Source organism: Bos indicus x Bos taurus, chromosome 10 (assembly GCF_003369695.1).
Source record: "Bos indicus x Bos taurus breed Angus x Brahman F1 hybrid chromosome 10, Bos_hybrid_MaternalHap_v2.0, whole genome shotgun sequence".
Lineage (NCBI taxonomy): Eukaryota > Metazoa > Chordata > Mammalia > Artiodactyla > Bovidae > Bos > Bos indicus x Bos taurus.
In genome coordinates, this window is record NC_040085.1 from 51,483,275 (window position 1) to 51,508,369 (window position 25,095).

The following is a 25,095-nucleotide window of genomic DNA, read 5'->3' on the forward strand; positions in this document are numbered from 1 at the left end:
CCTCCTTCTCCCTATCTTTTTTTTTTTTTTTCCCCTTTAAACTTTATGGCATTCCTTATAAGATGTTCCAAGTCCTGGAGTCTACCTCTTCTTTGGTGAGCCATGGTTTATTGTGGTGAGGAATGGTGTTAGAGACCAAGAAGGCCTGGGTACTAAGTGTGCTCATGGCTACCAGGGTGATTTTGTTTTCCAGCCCTCACAGAAAAATCCAGGGAAAAAAATGTATGGATATTTATGCACACACACCACACAAACATACATATGCACTCATACATAAATAATATACATGTGCACCTGAACTCAAATGGCACAGTGGTAAAGAATCCACCTGCTAGTACAGGAGATGCAAGAGTCGTGGGTTCGATCCCTGGGTCAGGAAGATCCCTTGGATGAGGAAATGGCAACCAACTCCAGTATTCTTGCCTGGGAAATCCCATGGTCAGAGGAGCCTGGCAGGCTACAGTCCTTGGGTCGCACAGAGTCGGACACAACTGAGTGACTGAGCATGAACGCATACACATAAACATGCTTACATACATATTTTTAAAATCATGAATTTGCACAAGTACCTCCCCATCTAACTGTAACATATCCCCATAGGATTTTTTCTTGCCTACCCACATTCCATAATTGTATGTCCCTTCCTCTACAGTGAGAACCCTATTACCCAATAATTTATCCACCACACCAACCCACATGCACAGTTACTCATTTGCTCAATTCTGTAATACATCCGAAATCATTTCAAACTTGCTTCACCCATACCCATAAAATAAATAAACCCGCTAAAATTTTTTTCTGTAGTATTCATTTGCAGTTCTTCTCCCATACATATGCCCCAACATCACTGGGAACTTGTTAGAAATCCTACTGGGAAAGAGCTCAGTAATCTGAGTTCTTACAAGCTCTCCAAGTGATTCTAAAACATGTTAAAGTCTGAGAAGCCCTGCCTGAAATATGTGGAACAGGTTTATAATATGTTTATGTGTATGTACCTTTGTACCAACATGTTATTGTGTGCAATAATACTTTAAAAATACCCTAAATGTAAAAAACATAAAACAGGTCCAGTGAAAATTCATCAGGGTCCTTTTGTCAGCGTGGGTGTGGAAGTGTGATATAAAAGAAGATAAGCCCCCAGTTCTTTGTTTCTGCTCCTTTGCCAGCCTGGTGTATAATCAGGAGGAAGAGGAAGGGATGGGTGTGAAGTACCCTCATTTTCCAGAGGGGGTGCTCTTCAGCTCCACAGTTGCAGCCCTGCTGCCCTTCAGCATTAGGAAGTTCTATCAGTTAATGACAGAATCTCCTCCAACTTTATTCCAAATTCCCTGGGAAACCTGGGAAGATGTATGTTTGTGAATCAGTTCTCTCAGAGAATCTAATTCAGCAGGGTTAGGATAGGGTTCTGGAATGTGCACTTTGAACAAGCCTCCCCTTCATGCTCCCAGGTGATGTTGATATATTTGACCCACACCTTACAGTTTCTGCTCTGGACTCTAGACCCTGGTCACTCAGAGGACCATCCTGGACCAGTGACTGAGTAGTGAGCAACTGGGAACGTGTTAAATGTGCAGAATCTCAGACTCTGCCCTGACCAGCCAGATCAGAATTTTCTTTTTTGTTTGTTTGTTTTGTTTTTAAACAAATATTTATTTATTTACTTGGCTGTGCTGGGTCTTAGTTTCATCACACAGGGGTCGTTTTTGTTTTTTGTTTTTTTTAAACAGTGAGCATCTCACTTTATTTTTTTTTCTGATCTCAATTTTATTTTTATTTTTTTTAATTTAATTTAATTTTTTAACTTTACAATAATGTATTGGTTTTGCCATATATCGAAATGAATCTGCCACAGGTATACATGTGTTCCCCATCCTGAACCCTCCTCCCTCCTCCCCCCTCCATACCATCCCTCTGGGTCATCCCAGTACACCAGCCCCAAGCATCCAGTATCATGCAGAACCTGGACTGGCGACTCGTTTCCTATATGATATTATACATATTTCAATGCCATTCTCCCAAATCACCTTAATAAGATGTCCAAATGACTCAAGTTTATGCACTCAAGTTTGAGAAGCACTGATTTAGAGTAGTGGTTCTCAGCCTTGGCTACGTGTTAGAATCACCTGGGAATTTAAAAGGATTGTGTCTTGGATGGCTCCCCATTTTCTATGGAGCCACATCCAACTTATTTATCCAACAAGGATGCTGAGTATGCCAAATTAATAATCTGAAGTCTACTTGGCCCGAACTCATTGTTTCCTAGTGAGAGAGATGGGTAGGTAAAGTAGTTTTCTGGGGAGCTCTGTGGGCACAGGAGACCACAGTTCTCCCTATATGAGACAGGGGATGGAGAAGTCTTGATAGAAAGTGAGATGCTTGAGCTAAGCCTTGAGTTAGGGAAAAGAAAGAGAAGGACATTCTGAGTGAGGAAACAGCTTGAGCAAAGGAATAGAAGTGTGAACATTCATAGTAGATTTAGGACTGACTTCTGAGTAATGTGACTTAGTATGGATGGTGGGTGGGCAGCTGTGGGAAGTGAGGTGGGAACAGTGGTCGGGATCAGAATGTCAAGGTCCTTGAATCTCATGATGAAGCAGCCACCAAGGGCTTTCTCTCAGGCTTTCTGGAGACCCTTGTGAGGCCAATTGTATGATACATCTGTCATTGGAAGAATAGCATTTTCAACTGACTCTGCAGATGACTTTCCAGTAATGAAAACAAGGAAAACCACTAATTTAAAATTAAGAAATGTCTAATGACCAAGTGAAAATTCAAAATTGTAGGCTATTTTTGAAGGAGTTCCATTTTATAATTTTCAATTGCTGTGAATATTGTGAAGTGTTATATATGGCTATTAATTAAAGAAATGGGATCAATAAGCTAAGACTTACAATTCACAATGGGCCTGCATGAGATAATAATGCATAATAAGCATGTAATTCATCAGGTCTGCCATTTGTTGTGACTGTTTTGCAGAATCAACATCATAACTAGGGCATCGATATCACATATTTCCAATTATCAGGGCCCAAACTATTGAGGAGCTCCACCAGTTACTGTCAGCAGCTGTACATTTCAGTCAATTCTGTTCCATCCCTCCCAGGTTCAGCCAGCCTCTGCCCTCCTTTGGTCACAAAGTCCAACCTCTTGGGCTACAGCTCTGGAGCCTTCTTTAGAGAAGAGAAATTGATGGAAGTATTTTGGAGCACTCCAGGCAGCAGATGGGTGGGAAGGCAGGTCTGTGTCCTGAAAAGCTCAGTTATAGAAGCAAACAGGGTGGAGAGGTGAGAGGGTTGAGCAACTTTTCCAACCTGAGTTTGGTGCAGCAGACCTCTCTTGACTTTAGCTGCTACCCATCTTTCCTTTGCTTCGGATCAGCTCAGGTTTCTTCTGCTTCCTCTCAGAGCCAATATCCACACAGAGACAGCCTCTAGTGTTCTTCTGTGCCCTTACTGAGACTACACTCACTCTGGCCCCTCTCCCAGGCCAGCGTGGGTCTTGCATCCCCTTCATTGCCTGGGCTTCCTCCATCTCAATTTGTATGCAACCCACTTTCTTGGGTGGGCCAATGCAGTCCTTTCTGCCAGACCAGTCTGGCTGATAATAGGCCTACTGCCTGGCTAGCCACCTGCTTCTGCTCCACTCACCATGGCTCTGGGTTCCCTAGGCTCCCCTCACCAGCTGCTCCTTCCCTATTTAACCATCCTGGGGAAAGATTTCATGATGTGTCCCCTGTGTTGCATCTGCTTCCGGGGCACAGTGGAGTTGGAGGTCCCCAGCTTAACCAGCTGTGTGCCCATAGGTAAGTTACCTCACCTCTTTAACAGCGTTTCTTCACTTACAGAAAAAGACATACTATCCATTTCTACCTCCCCTGAGTTTTGTGGGATCACATGGGAAGGTTTAATGGAGGTGTTTTAAGCACTGTAAAGCATGGTACAGGGGTAAGATACAGCAATCATCCTTGACCAGGAACATCTGCTCTTTCCATGTCTGTATTAGGTGTTTCATAAGCATGCCCAGAAGAGCTTCCATAGGTACTTAAGCTACCCACAAAGTCATAGACACCAGCAAAGCTCACCTGTGTCCAGCAGGTTGTACTGGCCCCACCTCCCTCTCCTGGGCATCATCGTTACCAAATAGTCCGTGCAGGTGTTCCCTTCCCGTGTAAAGGCTGTCTTTGGCTGTATCAGTTAGAACTCACTGGAGTTGCTTTTCAAATTGTACTTTATACTGTGGGAAGGGTAAATTTGCTGCTTAAGAGCTGTCCCATCCCCAGAACAGCGAGGGGCCTGGCTTATAAAAAATATGCGCCGGACAGTAACATAACACAAAGCAAAGCAGATAACATGATGACCCAGCACTCCTGCAGTCTGAGCTCTAATCCTAAAGTTGTGTGGCCCACCCACTGGCTCTCTGATCTCCACAAGGTGGATGCCATCCTGTTAAATGGGCTCAAGAACCTCCCATATTCACCTCCATAGTTCCCCCATTCTTGTCTTTTTGAAGAATGTTTATTGGAATATAGTTGATTTACCATGTGTGTTACCCATTCTTGTCTTACTGAAATTTGTTCTATTTGCATGCTTCCTCCTCGAACATGTATTGTCTTATAGAGTTTACTTTGAAAAGCAGCTTCAGCTGTCAAGAGACAGTGTTTGGGGGCTCAGTAGACATGAACAGCAATGCCACCATCCCTGTTAGTCCAGGAGAGGTTTCCTGGGCAGTGAGAGCAGAGGGCTCACTCTGTATGTGTGCCCAGCTACTTCTTTCTTAAATAGTTTTACTAAGAAATAAGGGCTTCCCAGGTGGCGCTAGTGGTAAAGAACCCACCTGCCAATGCAGGAGACATAAAAGACGTGGGTTCGATCCCTGGGTCAGGAAGATCCCCTGGAGGAGGATATGGAAACCCACTCCAGTATTCTTTCCTGGAGAATCCCATGGACAGAGGAGCCTGGAGGACTGCAGTCCACAGGGCTGCAAAGAATCAGGCACGACTGAAGTGACTGAGCATGCACGCACTAAAAAATAATTTACATGCTCTACAATTTACCCATTTAAAGGGTGTAAGTCAGTGGTTTTTAGTATATTCACAGAGCTGTGCAACCTTCACCACAATTTTAGAACCTTTTTATCTCCTCTCCAAAAAGAAAGCCTGTACCCATTAGCAGACCCTTGCATTCCACACCCCTCACTACCTACTCAGCCACAGGCAACCACCTACTACTTCAGTCCCTATGGATTTGCCTATTCTGGTCCCACTGCTTTTTTATCCCTTTTCCTACCCATGAAGTCTCAAGCCCCCCTGAGCAGGATGTGCAAGGAAATCCCTGCTGACTCCATCAGGAATCTGGGTGGAATTTCAGTGTGTGTTTTTGCCCTCCCCGTATACCCTACTGGTCCTGGAGACCCTGGAGCAGGAGAGGAGCAGCTGCCCGGACCCTCCTCCAGCTCCAGGCCAGGCCTTCCCTGAGTGATGTGGGACATGGCAGGCTCACCTGTTCAAGAGCACTTGGCTCTGCAGGTTGCAGTTTTCAGTTCTATCAGCAGCCTTCAGGCGAAAGACATTGTGTTTCTAACAGGCCCCTGATAAAGTGCACCACACTGTCTTGAGATGACAGTGCATTTTCATGCTGCCCTGGAATCTCAGGCCTTCCCCTTTCTGCTCCCTGGCCCACCTCTCCTCAATCACAATAGGACAGCAGACTCTTGAGCAGTTGTATGGAGGCGGAAAGTACATGGCTATAGTATAAGGACGCTCAGGGTAAAACCCAGGTGTGATTGGGGAAGCTGTAGGCATACAGTCTCCTTCCTCAGTCCCATGGAGTCAGATCACCAAATAAGTCTGATTTGAATCAGCCAAGCCTGGTTCTGTCTTGGCACCCCTCAAGTCCTTTCATCCTGTCTGTCTAGAGGTCTCTATCCAAACATTGAGGCCAAAACTGTTCTCTCCTCAAGTTGAGTCCCAAATTTCCTATTAAATGTCATACCTCACCGAGCTATTGCTAAAATTAAATAACGTCTCTAAAGTGAGAGACACACAGCTTATCCTTCATCTGACTCCATTCTCATCTTATTCTAGCAGATACTGTGGCTTCTTGGTCACTTGTCCGTTTGTACATCTACAACCCCCACCAAACACACACAGTTCTCCATATTCCTCCTTAGGGTAGCTAAGATAAGTGAAAATTTTCCAGAAGACCTTTTCAAATTGTCATTACAACTTATGAAGTTCAGCTTTCTGGTCCCACCTAGTGATACTGTTCACTGGGCACACACGTCTCAGTCCCTTTTCTACTCCATCTGCAGGTGCTCTGCCCAGAGGTCTTCCCTCCCCACCGCCTGCCAGGAGGGAGAAGATGGTGCTGGCATGGGGATATTCTGAGAATAGAGGGGAGGAGGGCAGGGAGGGGGGCAGCTAGAGTGAACAGTTCAACCCTCTCACTTCTCCAAGTGCCCACTTAGGACATAGAAATCTGAACTGTATGTCTTTTCCCTGGAGTGATATTGAAAGCTCTTTACACACGTCAAGTCATAGGGCTGCACCCAGGAGGAACTGTAAAGTTTTTAGTCAAATTCTTTCATTATTATACAGTTAAGGAACGTGGACTAGCCTCGTTAAGGGATTTAACCCAGCCATTCAACTAATTAATGACAGAGCCAGAACCTAAAACTTTCAACAACTAGAGCGGTGCTCCTTTCAGAACCTTCCTCCCTTATAGACTGAGAATATAATGGACACCCTCAGTCTACTTGGATCCTTGGTGTACTTTCCATAAGTTCACACTGAAACACCCACTAGTGCCCCCAAGAAGACAGCCTCTTCTATCTATTGATAAATAAATGAATTTATTAAATAAATAAATATGTATTTGGCTGCACCGGGTCTTAGTCGCAGCGTATGAACTCTTAGTTGCGGCATGCAGGATCTAGTTCCCTGACCACAATCGAACCTGGGCCACTTGCCTCGGGAGCCCAGAGTCTTAGCCACTGGACCACCAAGGAAGTGGTCGTCCTCTTTATCCACAATTCTGTGCTATGTGAAGCAGCCAGCTCTAGGACAGATATACCAAGAACCTCAAGCAGCAAGTTCAGACAATTTTCCTATAATGTTAATGAAAAATAGAAAGTGGCAAAAATATAAAGTACCTATTGTTCAAGGGCTCAGAATGCTTAACTGTTCACAGGGTCTGTGGTTGTTGCTGTTGTTATCATTTTCATCTCTAAAGCTCATAAGTCTGAAGCCACTGTGAAGAATATGAGTTTGTATTAGATCACCTGCATTCAAATAAACATGGATCCGGACTATTTGCAAAACTGGATGGTGTCCCTGCAGAGCCATTACCTTCTCTTTTTGAGAAGCCAAAAGGATGGAGAAGATAAAATGGAAGAGTCACCATAGTGGCTATATATTCTAAAAGACAGAGTAAGGTTACCTTGGAAATTTTTTAACAGATAATATAAGACTTTGGACACCAGGAGAGATACTGCATGGGTTTATTCATTGACTCACAGGGCTCTAAAGCCTGCAGGGGCCTTAGAACACTGCCTACTCATTGAAAGGATGCAGAAAAAGAGATCAAGTGATGTGCCCAAGTTTATACCATAGGCTAGAGACAGAGCGAAGACCCAAACTTGCTGTGTAAATTCAGTGTTTATACCTGCATCTTGATCAGAGAAGAAAAGATCAGAGAATTAATTTGTAAACATCTAGAATATCTCCTAAGCACTTGTCATTTTAACAGTCATTTCAACAATCAGATCTTGTGTGCATGCTAAGTTGCTTCAGTCATGTCCTACTCTCCGAGGCCTCATGGACTGTAGCCTGTTAGGCTCCTCTGTCCATGGGATTCTCCAGGCAAGAATACTGGAGCAAGTTGCCATGCCCTCCTCCAAGGGATCTTCCTGACCCAGGGATCAAACCCTTGACCCACATCTCTTACGTCTCATGCATTGGCTGCTGCTGCTGCTGCTGCATCGCTTCAGTAGTGTCCGGCAGCCCACCAGGCTTCCTGTCCCTGGGATTCTCCAGGCAAGAACACTGGAGTGGGTTGCCATTTCCTTCTCCAATGCATGAAAGTGAAAAGTGAAAGTGAAGTCGCTCAGTCGTGTCCGACTCTAGCCTATGGACTAGAGCATGGACTGCAGCCTACCAGGCTCCTCCGTCCATGGGATTTTCTAGGCAAAAGTACTGGAGTGGGGTGCCATGCATTGGCAGGTGGGTTCTTTACCACTAGTGCCACCTAGGAAGCCCATAGCTTATCTTATCTCATGCTTATTCTAATCCTGAGAGGAAAGAAAGCCACTGTTCTCTACCTTACAGCTGGGTATACTAAGGCTCTAGAAGACAAGTAACTTGCCCAAGATCACACATCTATCAGTGGCCACAGAGCTGGGACTTGAGCTTGTGTCCTGTGAGCTCAGGTTCATTTAAGAAGTTGTATTATGATTCTGTCTGGCTTTATAAATGTCTCTCAAGCCCACATGTCTGTACCTATGTATTTTTTTTAATATGGCACAGCAGATCTTTTTTTGTTGTAATTGTTAAATTAAACTATAGTTGATTTACAATGTTGTGTTATTTTCAGGTGTACAGCAATGTGCCTACTTATTCCCAAACAAATTCTTGGCAGACTTTTGCACAGCTCAGTTAGCAGTTTAGATGTTGTAAAGTCCTTTGTGTCATTATATCAGGAAAATGGATATGTTGACACACAAATGCTTGGGTGACAGCTGATTCTAGGATGTTACTGTATACCATGTTTTATAAAGTATATTCTAAGACAAGGCTTCTTCAACTCTGTGTAGTGAAGTTTGTCTCTGATTTCCATATGTTCTGGACCAATAGTTTTGATAATACAATAAAAAATATATTACTAGAACAATAATCACAGAATGCTGGAGCAATGTCAAACTGCCATAAAACTTTCTAATTGTTTATTCTCAAATTTCTGATCTTGCTACAGGTCAGTAACAGTTTACAGACCAGCATGGGTCTGGCAACCAGATTTTGAGAGACATGGTTCTAAGCAACACCATTCCTGAGAGAATCTCTGAGTAAAGAGTTGCTTAATCAAATAAGTTTGAGAGACCCCATAAGCTAGAAAGTATCAGTGCATATTAGCATGTTAAAGGCTCTGAGAAGTCCTGCATTAAAGAAGATTGCTTAATCATTAACTCAGCATTTCCCAAACTGCCTGACTTCAAAACTCATTGTTCATTGAATGCCTTTCAACATCTTTCAGAATTCATATTTCTTGAAATACCCTTGGTTCTCTCCTGCCAACTCTGGGCAAAGCACAGGCCCCAGGCATGCCTGAGGTGAAAGCTTGTCCTTTGCCCACATCCTCGTGCATTGCCTTTTAAAAAAACAATTCTTTATCATCTTTATTCTTGTGATACACAAAATCATTCTCTGCCTTTTGCTATCTTCCACACCTGGTTCTTTTTCCCATACAGTACTGCCTGTAGGTGACCTGGCTCCCAGAGATCAAAGTCACCTGAGACAGCCCTATTACACTTGGCCACTGCATCCTGCAAACATATCTACTTGCCCACCTTCATGGAGGTGACTTGGGATGAGTCATCTTCCTCTTCAGTATTGCCTTTTGCACGTAATAGAAATCTTCTTCCCTTTAGTCCGGTTCTGTGATAACTACTCTATTTTTAGTGAAAACTATACACCCACACAAAAATATAGTTTTCCCATAAAACACATGCAATACTGTTCCCTAAGCAGTGGTTCCTGTTGTCAGACTTTATTCCCACTTTCTTATTCTCTCTCTTTGTCCACTGCACACTTTTATAGACCAGTTGCTGGTTTTCAACTTTATATTAGGTAATCTCTGGGGCTTCCCTGCTGGCTCAGTGGTAAAGAATCCAACTGCCAATGCAGGAGATGAGGATTTGATCCCTGGGTCAGAAAGATACCCTAGAGAAGAAAATTGCAACCCACTCCAGTATTCTTGCCTGGGAAATCCCATAGACAAAGGAGCCAGGCAGGCTACAGTCCATAGGGTCGCAAAAGAGTCAGACACAACTGAGCTGCTAAACAACAATGTGTACCCTGACATGAGTTCCATGGAAATGCCAGAACATTGCTTTCATTTATATTCTCTTAACAGGTCTCACAACTATAATTCTATACACGCTTCTAGAAGCATGATTTTGTTTCTGTGGGCTGCTTCTCCTGGGCACCTCATTGAAGTTACACACTGACCTTCAACAAGCTTTAGTCCACTCTTCACTCTATAGACATCTCTACTTTCTTATTTGGCCACTCCAACTTCTGTACAAAGCTCTTTCCAGATATAACCACACACATTTAATCACAGTCACCCCATCCAGTACCCATATGAGTACTGGGCTCCCCTTACATCCAAGCACTATGGCAGCCTGCCCTGGAGAGACAGAATGAGTTGGCCAGGCTCCTTGCCCCAGGAGAATCTCACTTCCCAGGTTCTGACATAGTGACATTTGCAATGCTTGAAAGCTCATTGCAGGAACTTCCAAACTGCATTTCCCCATAATTAGTATTGTATAAGACATAGACAGTTTCTACCAAACAAAGTTCTGGAATTAAATAAATTTGAGAAACATAATTATATGTGCTAAACACATACAACGCATTTTGAGGAAGAGGCTATGTATAGTAGGTTTTTCTGAAAGTACTTGGCCTGCAAACCATCTTTTCAAGTAACTCGTGTTTGAGACAATATCATGCCTCTGATGCCATTTGGGAAAGGGTGCTCTGGAGTAGCTTCAGCCAAGTCCTGCAAGTGCTAAGGACCACACTGAAGTCACTCAGGTACCCTGTGTACGTGCATGCTAAGTCGCTTTAGTCGTGTCCGACTCTATGTGACCCTATGGACCTAGCCCGCCAGGCTCCTCTGCCCATGGGAATTCTGCAGGCAAAAATTCTGGAGTGGGTTGCCATGCCCTCCTGCAGGGGATCTTCCAGACCCAGGGATCAAACCCAGGTCTCTTATGTCTCCTGCATTGGCAGGTGTGTTCTCTACCACTAGCACCACCTGGAAAGCCCTCAGTTACCCTAGTTGGGTTGAAAATAGATATCTCTTTGTGATTTCCCTTAGTTCTGCCTTTTGAATGATAAATAAGTAGAGTCTGCACCCAATGCTCAGTTATTTATTTTTACATAGGTATGTGTTCTGTGTAATTTAGTCCACTCTTCACTGTACAGAGCTCTCTACTTTCTTACTCAGCCACTCCAGCTTCTGCACAGGGAAGTGTCTAGAGTTATCTAGAGATAACGCCTCCCAGTCTATATTCCTAACACAGATCTCTCCCCCTGAGCTCCAGGCCCCATGTATTCTGCCATCTGCTGGACACCCACCTATTGGAGATATTTAACAGGATGTCCAACATGCACTTCAGATGGATTTGTCCCTCATAGAAGTGACAACTGCTCTCATAAAACTCATTCCTCCATCTGCATTCCTCATGGCCCCCTTACTACCATCCAATCAGAAGCCTGGGAGATGTTCTGAACTCCATCCTCCCAGCAGGGTTGTTGTTACTAATTCCTCTTGGTTCTCCCTTCCAAGAAGCTCTTAAATTTGCTTCCTCTTTTCCATCTTCAACTGCCATTGTCTATCTTGGGGTCCTCATTACACTGGTTTTCTAATTGGCTTCTGTCTTAGGCCAGGTTTTCTGAGAAACAGACTCTGAGACTTGCATGCAGAAAGAGGGCTATGGAGATTAACCCTTTTCGAGTGGGGAAGGGTGTGGAGGAAGTAAGACCAGGCAGATGGAGCTGAACTTTAACGAAGTTGCAAAAATAGCCTCAACCCATCCTACAGGGTACTCTGGAGCTGGATAATGCTTCAAAGTTGTCCCTATTAGATGCAAGGGTTTGGTGTGGGGGAGCCTTAAACCAATTCATTCCACTGTCTTCAACCTCTACCCTCATACTCCCATCCCCTACTCCCCCAATCCCCCACTGGATGTGTCTAGCCCTCCAGCTTCTCTCTGGGATGGCATAACCTTTGGCCAAGGGCAGTTCCCAGCATGGATCTCAGCTGAGAGTCACCAGCGTCTTCCAACAGGTGCAAGAATGAGTGTCCTAAAGGAGGTCAAAGTAGCACATGTCAGCATACATGTCCTGAATTGCCGCTTTCCACCTCGCCCCCCACAACACTGCCAGAGGGGTTTTTCTAAACTAAAATTCAATCACACAGCACCCTTACTCAAAACCTTACCTACAAGGTAATTCATTTCTGATCTCGGTCTACCTGTGAAGCCTTGTCCCCCACAGCTTTCTTCCTTGCATGCACTCTTGCTCCGCCACCAATCTACTAACACTTATCAGTCCTTCACGAGTGCTGCTCCCCCTGCTGGGAATGAGTTTTTCCTGCTTTTCTCACTAGCAAACTCCTATTCATCCTTTAGGGCCTAGCATAAGTATCCTTCTTGTGTGATGCCTTCTTTAATATCCTCAAGCAGAGATAATATCCTGTAGGCTCTTGTCATACTCCTGCAGTTATTAGGTTACATAACCATTAGATTGACTTCCTTAAGAGAAAGGCTTGTGTTATATTCGTTTTTGAATGTAAGTGAATGAATCAACCAGCCATGTGCATCAGTATTATGTAAAGCTGTGTCTACTTGGGTTGACACAAACTAACTAGGCTTGACTTTAGTCTAGTCAGCTTATTTTTTCAGGGACTTAATCTGGTTGTCCAGTGAAGGCTGTGGGTTCCCTGGGGGCAGGGACTCTCTCACTTAGTTCAGGATATACAGCTCAATGCTCTGAGGGAGTTGGATATTTAATAAATCTTTCCCATTATGTAGATGCTTCCTGTCATGGTGGGCAAAGGACAGAGCCAGTGATCTATAGAATGTGTTATAAAAGGTACCAGAAGACCTGGCTGCTCTAAAATCTCTCTTTCATAACTGAGGACATAAAAGAGAGGCCTTCCATCATGTCCAGGCTTCCCAGGTGGCTCAGTGGTAAAGATTCTGCCTGCCAATGCAGGAGGCATGGGTTCAGTCCCTGGGTATGGAAGATCTCCTGGAGTAAGAAATGGCAACCCGCCCTAGTATTCTTGCCTGGGAAATCCCATGGACAGAGGAGCTTGGTGGGCTACAGTCCATGGGGTCGCAAAAGAGTCAGACATGACTTAGCAACTAAACAACAATCCCTCATGTCCATTCTGAAATTCTTGTTCTTATATTTCCTAATATAATGGACCTGTGAGCGCTGGAGTGAGGCAAATGCACTCTGAGGCCTGAGTAAGCTGATGCAACTGTAGAAAAGAATTTCTATATCTATTTATGTTATTTTACCCTTTTAAAATTTTCTATATTTTGTGTTTGCTTTATAATGTCTGTAACACAGTTGTATAGTAACACATGCATATCATGTATAAAGAAATAACACAAGGGAATGTAATACTCAAAGCATTCTTTACTAAATAGCACATAATTAAAAAAAAACAAAACTTGGAGACTCCTAGATTGCACTCTGAAGACTGGAGGCTTTTTCAACCTGTACCCAATAGCTTTTTAGCTGCTCTGATTGCTCAACTGATTTGTGCTAAATGGACACCTAAAGCTTTAAGGGAATCCACCTTGTGGAACAGCAGGGTACAAAAGGTAGGGGCAGGCTGAAGGGCAGGGCTAACTGGGGAGAGCACAGAGGCTGCACGTAGCCAGAAGTGGTGAACCACCTAGTAGGGAATTAGGAACCTGGAATACAGAAAGATGGGAGAGGGAGCAAGAGACAGCAGTAGGTAGGGCAGCCGGCTACAGCGACATGAAAGAGAGGCAGGCCCCATCTCCACCGGGAAGATGCCCTGTCTGCCTTTTGCTGTGGTGGGAGTGTACACCTTACAGTGTGTACTAGCCAGCTGTGAAGATAACTGAGGCTGCTCCGGAACCTCTACACTGGGTGGGCAGCATGGGGTTGGGGGGTGGGAGTGGGGGAGGTTGCAGGAAGTGGGAGGAGGTGCAGCAAGGGGCCGGAAACTGACTGGGATTACAGCACCGGAGCCTTGTCTTAAAGGTGAATTAGCAGAGCCAGAGAGCGCTGTTTTTACTTCAGTTGCCTGGTTATGTGGGGATGGCTGTGGGGATTCATTGATGGGGGAGGTGGGCGGGAGAGGGAGGGGAGGGCATCGTTAGCAATTCAGTGCCCCTTTGGCAGGTGGAAGCCACTGAGCCAAGTTAGTTGAGAAACAGGAGTATGGCATCTGAGGTGAGGAGACCCTGATCCACCACCAAACCCTGGGGACCTGAGGACCACATTGGGATGATGCACCAGAATAGCTCTAGCAGCCATGAGGCAGCTTCATGAAATAGGAACTGCCTGTATGGGCATGGGCAGGAAATGGGCCTTCTCAGCGGGAGATGAGGCGAGGGAAGAGGGCAACTCCAACAGCAAGACTCACGTGAAGAACAAAAAGGAGGCACAGGGACACCCCAAAGGTGAACATGGCTAATGTCACAGTTTAGCCCCAGTGGTGACGAAGTGCACTTCATCCCTGCTCCCCAAGTCCTGATTCCACCAAAGAATCGGTGGAAAACTGTTTGATGGGCATGGTAGGACACTCTTTACGGAGTTTTCTTACATACTAACTCTTCCTAGTTTGTTTCCTAGGAAACAAAAACAATCAGAAGGGGAACAAATGCAATTCCTTTTTTATTTGGCTTTTAGACCCTCAATTAGGTTCTTAGTATTCCACTAGCAGCAGACCGTAAATCCTTTGAGGGCAACACCCACTTCTAGGGGATAAGACTTTGTGTTTGTGAAGCCCTCTAGTTAATGTTACTGACTTCCCTGGTGGATCAGATGGTAAAACATCTGCCTACAATGCGGGAGATTCGGGTTCAATCCCTGGGTCAGGAAGATCTCCTGGAGAAGGAAATGGCAACCCATTCCAGTGTTCTTGCCTGGAGAATCCCATGGATAGAGGAGCCTGGCAGGCTACAGTCCATGGAGTCGCAAAGAGTCAGACACAACTGAGCGACTTCACTCACTTCACTAGTTAACGTTAACTTTTACATACTATTTCATATATTCTTACTACAACCCAGTAAGGTAGATGTTCTTACATCTACTTTACGGATAGTGATTAAAAAAAAGTTCCAATAGTCAGTTCATTTATCTAAAACCCAACATTCCACAGATGAGTAATCAAGGTCCACACTCCGTTAATTGATTTACTACCAACAAAACACAAATACTCGTCAAAGCCAGGTCTCATGCCCACTACTCACAAAACTCTATCTCCTCCTCATTCTCTATGCCTTTGTTACACTTCCCTCCCAGCCCATGATGGTGCTAAAACTAGAGGTCAGCAGATAGAAGGTGGCCATGAGGAATGCCTAACAGATTGAATGGGCTGGGCCTTTCTACTCTCAAGTCTCCCAGCCGGTCTGTTCTAACAGCCTCTGTGTCTCTTTGCAGCATGCAAAAGGAAAGAGCAAGAACACGGGAAGGATAGAGGCAACACACCCAAAAAGCCCAGGTTGGTCTTCACAGATGTCCAGCGTCGAACTCTACATGCAATATTCAAGGAAAATAAGCGTCCATCCAAAGAATTGCAAATCACCATTTCCCAGCAGCTGGGGTTGGAGCTGAGCACCGTCAGCAACTTCTTCATGAATGCGAGGAGGAGGAGTCTGGACAAGTGGCAGGACGAGGGCGGCTCCAATTCAGGCAACTCATCTTCTTCATCAAGCACTTGTACCAAAGCATGAAGGAATAACCACGAACTGAAACCTCGGTGGAAAAGCTTTAAATAAAAAGAAAAAATTTTTAAAGACCAGGACCTCAAGATAGCAGGTTTATACTTAGAAATATTTGAAGAAAAAAAAAAGTGTTATTTATAGTCCAAAGAAACCAAAGACATAGCTCACCTGCATTCTGACTTTGTTCGGAGACACACACTTCAGCCGGGTGACAACTTGGCAAGAAAAATTATGAGCAGGAAGGCACCACTGGATCTCACAGCTTCGGTCCGTGATCATCCTCGCTGTGCTTGGCTGTCCTGTGGTTTGGAGCATAGTGATTTTGAGCCATCGAGTGGACACCTTTAAGATCAGACTTCCTCATCCACTCCACCGCGCCATGAAGGTGTATGGTGTCTCAGTACTGTGTGTGGGTGTGTGCTTGAATACACCCACACGTACACATGCACACCACCACCACCACTACCACCACCAGTGGTTAGGGACTTAGGCAGGGCTGGTCTTCAGGAAGGGTTGTGCTGTAGGAGTGCAACCAACATAGTGTGGGGTTGTCTGAGTTCATGGGATTAGGAGCTTGATTTTGCTCAACTAGCCTAGCGTTTGAACCTGCCAGGCCCACAACCTAAATGCAGATTCAAACCCAGCAAAGAAATTTGAATGACACCTAAACCAGTGCATTCTCTTTGTTTGTTAAGGAATGTTCAGATATTTTTTAAGAAATGAAACAAGAGTCCATCCATTAAAGAAAGAAAATCACCTAGGTACCAAAGAACACACTTAATATTATAGTGCAGGTATTTTATTGCAATGATTTTAATAACCAAAGCTATTTTTACACAAGATACTATGTAAAGTTATACGTATGAACTGATCTAGCTGTAATACACATACCACGTAGAATCATGACTATTATTTATGACTCTTGAAGCATTTGAAATATTAGTTTTCAGAACTGGCAAGAAAGAATGTAGCTTCAGGGAAGCAATTTATATCATAACAGAGAGGTCAGTGCAGTATACACGAACATCCATATGGCACATTCCCTTTCGGGAACTATAAATGTCACTTAAGTAAACATATAGACATGACTCCATGCTCTGTTCACAGCTGAGAAAACCTGGTGATTCTTCCGAAGTAGGACCCATTTGTAAACTTAGAAAACTAAGTTTAACAGGACAGGTAGCTAAACTAGAAAATTTGTTCAAAGTCATTCTTTTTGGTAAAATGCCACTGAATGAAGCACCCCATACGTAGGTAAATTTGACTAAAATTTTCCTTATCCATTTTACACAGAATACCTATTTAAAATACTTTACAAACACACAAAATAAGCAGACTAACATTATTATTAAAATGAACTATCTAGTTCATTATATCCTGAGAATATAATCGAGCTGATTTGATTGCCAATCCCAATTTTGTGACTTGGACACCAATAAAAATAACATGTGCAACCAAGAAATTGTGGAACTGCATAGAGAAAGCAAGAATTATAGTGGAAGGTAAGACCTTGGGTTCCATAGGTATTAAGCTATCTATTTCACTAAGCATAGCCTCCAAAACATACTACATTCTTTCTTGCTACCGCATTAAGCTGGAAATTTTATAACATAGATTCCACCCTCTTAACAGGGACAGGTTAAAAAACTAGACCTGAAAATTTTCCAGATACAAAATTTTAAATTTCTATTTTTCCAAATCACTTAAACCAGGGCTATAGAAATCAAGGCAAAAAAAAAAAAAAACAAAAAACCCACCCAAGGTAATACAGTTGTTCTAGTAGTACCCAAGTGAATCACTTGGTTCCCAGAAAAATTCTCTTGGGATCAGTTGAACTGTAAGCACGTAAGTGGATACCTTTTGTACTAGTAGGTTAAAGAATTGGGTACTCTTAATCACCACACCTAACTAGAAATATAAAATTAAATATTATCTCAATAATAAGCTATTTATTGAGACTCATTTAAATGCCAAATTAAAAATTGAACCATTTTGACACAAAACCTAACTCCTTAGGATCAAATATGAGCATCTTGTCCAGGCCTAGAAGAGGCAGGCACCTGGAGAGATGAACCCACAGCCATCAGTGTCTCCTTCATGTCTGCTGTGGGATGAGAAAAGGAAACCAAGACATACTCTTCCTTGGATGAAACTGTGCATTTGCCTTGACACATTTTGTCTTTGACTTTTTTTTCAATCTCACCCCAAATTCCATCTTTAAATTTCCCCTTCTAAATATGGCACAATTATAGTTCAGCTATTAAAAGAAACCATTTAAATGGCCATCCTCTCAGATTTGCTAAAAATATAATCTTGTCAATGACATAAGTGAAAAAGAAAAAAACTGATGAACATTTTTTTTCTCTCCCCAGAAAAAGAGGGGGGCAATATAATACAATACAATATATTTATCACTTAGGAGGGAAGAAAGCCTTTTTTATTTAAAACATGAGAGTTTTAAATGCAGGGAAATTCAAGCTGTGTCTACACACAACCTTACCAAATTCAATACCCCAGGAAAAACGAAAGTTGAATTCAGACAACTGTGTCTTTTGCTTTATTTTCCCTATGTTACCCACTCAGATTAGTTGGTTACATTTTTGACCAACGCGATTTACATTTTCAACCAATTATTTTGGTACAGTATAGACACAGTCTCAAGGAATATTGCTACACTTTTAATATTCCCACCACAATATTTTGTTTTGTTTGGCCAAGCCCTGTGGCATTCGGGATCTTAGTTCCTCAGCTAGGGATCGAGCCCATGTCCCCAGCAGTGAAAGCATGAAGTCCTAACCACTGGATGGCCATGGATTTCCCCATAATTTTTTTTTTAATAACCAGTGATCCTATTTGCTAACACCAAAGATAATTTTCATACCAGCATTGAATTTGCACCCATTATGCAATTTCAGGGCCTAGAGATATATTTTCTCATAAACAGATGCACAAATCAGAGCCTGAAAAGCAGTTTTTTTACTTGACTATTTAGGCATACTCACAACCTTTGCTTTTTAGAAATCTTAATGGACAAACTCAGCTTCTCACAAGCAATACATGTATTACATCATGTATGACTGATTCCTTCTTGCTTCTGACTTGGCACATAGAAAATGCTTGCATTCCTGTTTAGTCTGGCGTTAATTTACGTCTCAAATGTCTTCACCTACCACACTCAGCAGTGCTGTTTGTTCACCCATCATTTCTCAGTCCTTTAGTGAAATCACCTAAAAAGATACCGCACTCTTTTCTTTGTATGCATGTTTATTCCAAAACTGTATTTCAAATAGCATGTTTTGGGTTGTTTTTGGTGTTTTTTTTTTGGTGGAATGGAAGTTAGACTGTTTTTGGCCATAAATCATTCGGGTCTTCTCATGACTAGAAGCTTCCCTGAAAAGGGGCCAAGAGAAAGAGTGGGAATTACGATGTCTGGACACCCCAAGAGTCCAGACATCAGTAAATGTTCAGGTAAAAGAATTCTTTTTGTCAAGCACTGAGTATTCTAGTTCCTGGATACACCTGGAATAGACGACCCCCACACCCCAAAAGAAAAAAACCAAAGAAAATGTGTGGGGAAATTTAGAAGTTCCAACTGAACATGTCACTCACTCTACCCCCCAAAAGCATAATTAATTTTCCAGGAAAAAAAAAAAGATAAAGCTCTATATTACTTTCAGATTCATGCCACTCCTATTGCTACCCCAGGTGAACAACTGGTCTTTGCAGGTTAAATGCAGACTTTGCTATACCAAAGAGTCCTAGGACATTTTCACACGAGCTATAAAGACATTTTCCCTAAGAAAGGGCCTCCCTTCTTTGTACATAAAGGATGAAAACTATGCATTTAGCAAACAAAGAGAAAGCACTTCTCCCTTTCCTATCTAGTTTAGGGTGCATTCAAACACCAGAGGCCGTTTTGAGACTCGATTGGCCTTCTGGATTATTCTTGTGGTGTGGTTAGCTTTACAGTACATTTGGTAACTATTTACTAAATAGTAAGGACAAAGAAGCAGAAGGTAAGAAATAGCTACTTCCACGTGTAAAAAAAAAAAGAAATGTGTAAAGATCTACTATTTATAGTGTGAACCAAAGACGCTACCTCACTCGATTTCCATTGGTGATTTTAATCACATTGATGATACCAAAGAATACCAAAGATATTTTCGTGCACGGCCTTGGTCTGCAGAGGGAACTCCGCCCCTCCCCCCCCCCACCTCCTCTCCCCGCCTCACTCTTCACTCAGTGTGTAAACTTGTCTTCATTCTTAATAATAATGATACGATAATGACAACAACAACATTAGGAAATACTACTCTTACTACTGCTAGTTCTACTTGTAAATCTCTAGGCAAACATGTTGCAAACTTTGTAAACTCCTAGGACGAGTGCCTTGCTTGAACCAAAGTGTTAAACCGCTGTTGACCTCTCTCACCTTATACTCTTTGAATACCTCAGCCTCTTAGAAAGGCCACTAATGAAAAAAAAAAAAAAAAAGGAATAATTAATCACCGTGGTGCTTTTTCCGTGCAACCATGCAATGAAACTTTCTTTGATACCAAAGGATGACTTTTTCCCCCCAATTTCTTGCTGATAAACCAAAGCTCCTCCTCCTGGTTCCCTCTCAAAGCTCCCCCCAACTTCACCGAGTCCCTTCCCCAGGCAGGCCGTGCATCACTTTTACCAATTCCTCCAAATACCTCATAGTAATAAAATTTTAGGGTTATGTTGTATAGAGAGTCTATGTGATAAGGCAGAACTTACTAGTTTGATAATTGTTAAGGTTACTTTTAAAAAAAAAACTTTATAATTCTTATTTATTTTGTAGTTTGTATGTTTGGGATGTCCCCCACCCCACCCCCACTTTGGTTCGGGGTTTATTTTCTCAGAAGAACTGCTCTGTTGCTCAAGGAAGACTTAATTTCTGGAAATGTTCCCCAGGTGGGTGAAGGGTTGTGTAAAAATGCAAGAATGGAATAAGAAATGATTTTCATTCTGACGGTTACTTATGAAGTTTTTGTGTTTTCGTAGTAAATTTGTTTCCACAGGGTAAAGAAGTATATATAATCTTTTTTTGTGAAACTGGTTCCTATTTTTCTCTATAATGTGCTGTGATTTTTTTTAATTTAAATTACATTTTATATGAGCTTATTTAATCACTGTGTTAATTTATGACTGTGTAGTTTTTAAAATGTATATAGTAGAATGGAAACGGCCAAAGCTTTATGTTACAATCTTTTTGTTCTCTATGCTAAGATTAGCTGAAGGCAAGAACTTCTCTTAACTGCAGGGTGTATCTTCAGCTTTTCTTAGCAGGCACTTCAATGTGTGTTGTGAACACTGCCAGGCTCCCCCCTCAAAAAATCTGTACATGCCAAAATGGGTGTTTCAAGGTAGTCTTTTCTGTCACTTAGAAGAAAGGCATTGTTTATGTTCTTCCTTTAATTTATCAATATTTTATTTTTTTTCTTTAAGAAAAGGTTGCTTTGCAGGTTAGACCTGAAATTCCGAAGACTTTAAGACTTATTTAATGTTTCAAAGCACCGGCATTTGTGAGATATTTTGCCACTTTTTAAAAAAAAAAAGAAAAACATTTGCCCAGGTATGAGAAGTAAAAAGTGTAAAAACTCAAAGAGACAAGCTAACTTGAATTTGGAAATCCTCTTAAGTGTCACCAAGTTTCTGAAGTGCTTCAAGGCAGCGGGCAGGGCTTGGAGACAGTTCCTTTCGCAGACCTAAGAGATCATCACAGGTCCATGACCTTAGAGAGAAAGTCAGGCTAGGTAGCAGCAGACCTGGCCCTTGCCTGTCCAGCCAACCTGCAGAAGAAGCAAAACACAATTGCTGAACCCCAGTCAGAAATCAAATTTAAGAAAAATGTTTCAAAGATACAGATTCCACCTCATGTTTTTTTGTTTTGTTTTATTTTTTAATTCTTGGCATCTACTACCCACAATTACCCTTTTCCCTCCCCAAACCACCACCCCCAACAAAAATTAGAAGAATTCTCAAATGCCACAGCCCCAGGGGAGAATGAACTTCAGACTTGTCTGTCTCTTCTCACTGGTCATATTCCCACTAGTTTTCTTGCCCACACTAAAGAGGGTCCCTGCCCCAAACCCCCTTAATCAAGGCTGTTCATACCCTTGGCCCTGCTTCAGATCAGCACACACACAGAATTCTCAGCTGACCAGAGCGTCCTCAGAAGACCCGGTGCCCACTATTTTGTTTAATTTTGCTAAGTAAGTTGCTTCAACTACATGACATAAATCCATAGATGTAAATACTTTTTCTCCTAATATAAGAATTTTACCTTATTTTCTTTTGCAGGGGTGTTTGGGGGAGGGGGAAGGAAGGGGAGGGTTTAGACTTTTGGTCAAATGTTACATTTTCTTAGAAACATTTTATACTTGTTATGTATTTTAATAGGGCAATAAATCTGCTCTGAGTTGCAGGATCATTCAGTGCTCTATTGGTAAGCATTGATTAATTACTTGTTTTTAATACAAATGCTGTGTAGTGAGTTACAGAAAGCCCAGGAAAATGGTTGAGGGAGTTGACTTTCACCATCACCAATGAAACGCTGAACAGAGTTGTATTCATAAGGTCGTATTTTCTGTTTCTGTGTTAGTCTCAATTTTTTGTGGTATGTTCTGCATTTATTACATAATCATTGTGGGCTCATTTGACATTTGCCGTCTGAACCAAGTGACAAGGATTTTTTAACAAAATAAACTTTAAAACATTGTCTTCCACTTGCTTCGGTAGTTGTCTTCATATCTCCCTGAGTTTCTCGTCCCTTCTAAAGTCAGCCCATCTGTCACTCATGTAGACCTGTCCCTTCTCCCTCTTCTATTTTCAGTAACTTTGACCTTAGCTCATGTTTGAGTGTGACTCAGTTTCCCTGTTCAAGTTAGCTTGATGGTTTATTATGTAAGGAGGGTGCCTAAGACAATCATCAGGTAAAAAAAAAAAAAATTAAATTAAAAAAAAAAAAAAAAAAGATCAGTAGAGTAGAATATCTTCCAAGAGCAGAGGGAGTTCTTCCTTAGTAATGAAAAAAAAAAAAAAAAGGTTAAATACATAATTAATTTTAAAACCTAACCATGAGGGGCTTAGAAGATTTTTGATAAAAGACAAATGTTGCTGTCATTTTCTTTGTCAATTAGAAAGCAGTGGTAGTTTCTACGTTGCATCTACATTTCAGACTAAATGATTATTGTACCCAGTTATGGTTGTTTGCTAATATTTTGTCTCTTTCTCTTTCTCTCTGTCCAATGCTTCTTCTGTATTTTTGTGTGTAGCAACAAAAAGTGTAATGCATTAGGCATTTCCTGGTTTGTTTATGAGTATCTCCTGTACTGCATTAAGGTTTCTTTCATTTTTTTTTTAAGCTTCGCTACTGTTCTCACTTTATGCCGTGCAATATCATCTGCTGTGTTTGCTAAGCAAAAAAGAAAAAAAGAAAAAAAAGCAAGTGATGATGCCATCATGCTTTTCAGTGTTAAAATGTTTCAGCATTTATGTAGTCACCAAAATGTAGTAAATAAAATGTTGGATTTTCCAGCACTTTAAATTTAGACAATTCTTGCCTTCTTTTGTTTTTTTTCTCTCTGCAATCCTCAGTGAGTAGCTTGCGGGTTTTCTTTGGAGGAAGGGTGAAGTTAAGGGGACAACATGCTTGAAAACTCAAGCCAGTGCCATGACCTAAAGGAAAATTAAGGGAAAAAAAAGAAAGAAAGAAAGAGGTGTTCTCTACTGGAGCAGAAGAATTTTTTAAATGGAAGCTGGACAATTTATTTGTAGATGTTAGCCATTTATATTAACCTAATTGACCCTCAGAAGAAATGAAAATTATTATTAGAGAGCATAGCCTTTAAAAGTCCTCTCCGATAAAATAACGTGTGTGTGTGTGTGTGTGTGTGTGCGTGTGTCATATATGTGTGGAGCTAGGGCAGGGCTGAGAAATTAAGATACTTATATTTTATGACAGAATATACTGATATATGATAGAATATACTGATATGATAGAATCATAGAATATGCTGATCGATTAAGAGGCCTGGCTCCGGAAAAACAGAAACTGAGTGTGAATTCCTGCTATACTGATTACTAGCTATGTGACTTTGAACAGACAATTTAATTATTTAACTTCCCTAAATCTCAGCTTCCTCATCTGTAAAATGGGAATAAATATCTATATTACAATGTTGCTGTGAGGACTAGAAATTTGAAGTAAGTAAAGCTTAGCATAGTGTCTGGCATATGACAAATCTTCAGTAAATCTTACCTATTTTCATTATTATTAGTAAATTTATCTTAAAATGCAGGGTTTTTTTTCCAGTTTAAGGAAAACACTAATTTCTAACTCAGTTTAAAAAAAAATTTTAATATAATTCAGTTCAGTCACTCAGTCGTGTTCAACTCTTTGCGACCCCATGAACCACAGCACGCCAGGCCTCCCTCTCCATCACCAACTCCCGGAGTCCACCCAAACCCACGTACATCAAGTCGATGATGCCATCCAACCATCTCATCCTCTGTTGTCCCCTTCTCCTCCTGCCCTCAATCTTTCCCAGCATCAGGGTCTTTTCTAATGAGTCAGCTCTTCATATCAGGTGGCCAAAGTACTGGAGTTTCAGCCTCAATATCAGACCTTCCAATGAACACCCAGGACTGATCTCCTTTAGGATGGACTGGTTGGATTTCTTTGCAGTCCGAGGGACTCTCAAGAGTCTTCTCCAACACCACAGTTCAAAAGCATCAATTCTTCGGCGCTCAGCTTTCTTCACAGTCCAACTCTCACTCCATACATGACCACTGGAAAAACCATAGCCTTGACTAGACGGACCTTTGTTGACAAAGTAATGTCTCTGCTTTTTAATATGCTATCTAGGTTGGTCATAACTTTCCTTCCAAGGAGTAAGTGAAGTCGCTCAGTCATGTCCGACTCTTTGAGACCCCATGGACTGTAGCCTATCAGGCTCCTCCATCCATGGGATTTTCCAGGCAAGAGTGCTGGAGTGGATTGCCATTTCCTTCTCCAGGGGATCTTCCCTACCCAGGAATCGAACCTGGGTCTCCTGCATTGCAGGCAGAGGCTTTACCGTCTGAGCCACCAGGGAAGCTTACTCCAAGGAGTAAGTGTCTTTTAATTTCATGGCTGCAATCGCCATCTACAGTGATTTTGGAGCCCAGAAAAATAAAGTCAGCCACTGTTTCCACTGTTTCCCCATCTATCTGCCATGAAGTGATAGGACCGGATGCCATGATCTTAGTTTTCTGAATGTTGAGCTTTAAGCCAACTTTTTCACTTTCCTCTTTCACTTTCATCAAGAGGCTCTTTAGTTCTTCTTCACTTTCTGCCATAAGGGTGGTGTCATCTGC

General features: G+C 42.2%; 1 protein-coding gene and 1 non-coding gene across 2 annotated transcripts in view; one reads left to right on the forward strand and one right to left on the reverse strand.

Annotated features, from left to right (window-relative positions):
- ONECUT1 (one cut homeobox 1) overlaps positions 1–22,711 on the forward strand; it is a 39,613-nt gene extending 16,902 nt beyond the window's left edge. Inside the window, exon 2 of the mRNA XM_027553966.1 lies at positions 15,428–22,711. Within this exon, the coding sequence (XP_027409767.1) occupies positions 15,428–15,720 (293 nt within the window). The 3' untranslated portion in view covers positions 15,721–22,711. The remainder of the gene's footprint in view (positions 1–15,427) is intronic.
- A 2,050-nt stretch (positions 22,712–24,761) lies between these two features.
- TRNAC-GCA lies at positions 24,762–24,833 on the reverse strand. The gene has a single exon. It is a non-coding gene; the product is annotated as a tRNA-Cys (tRNA).
- Positions 24,834–25,095: the final 262 nt, after the last annotated feature.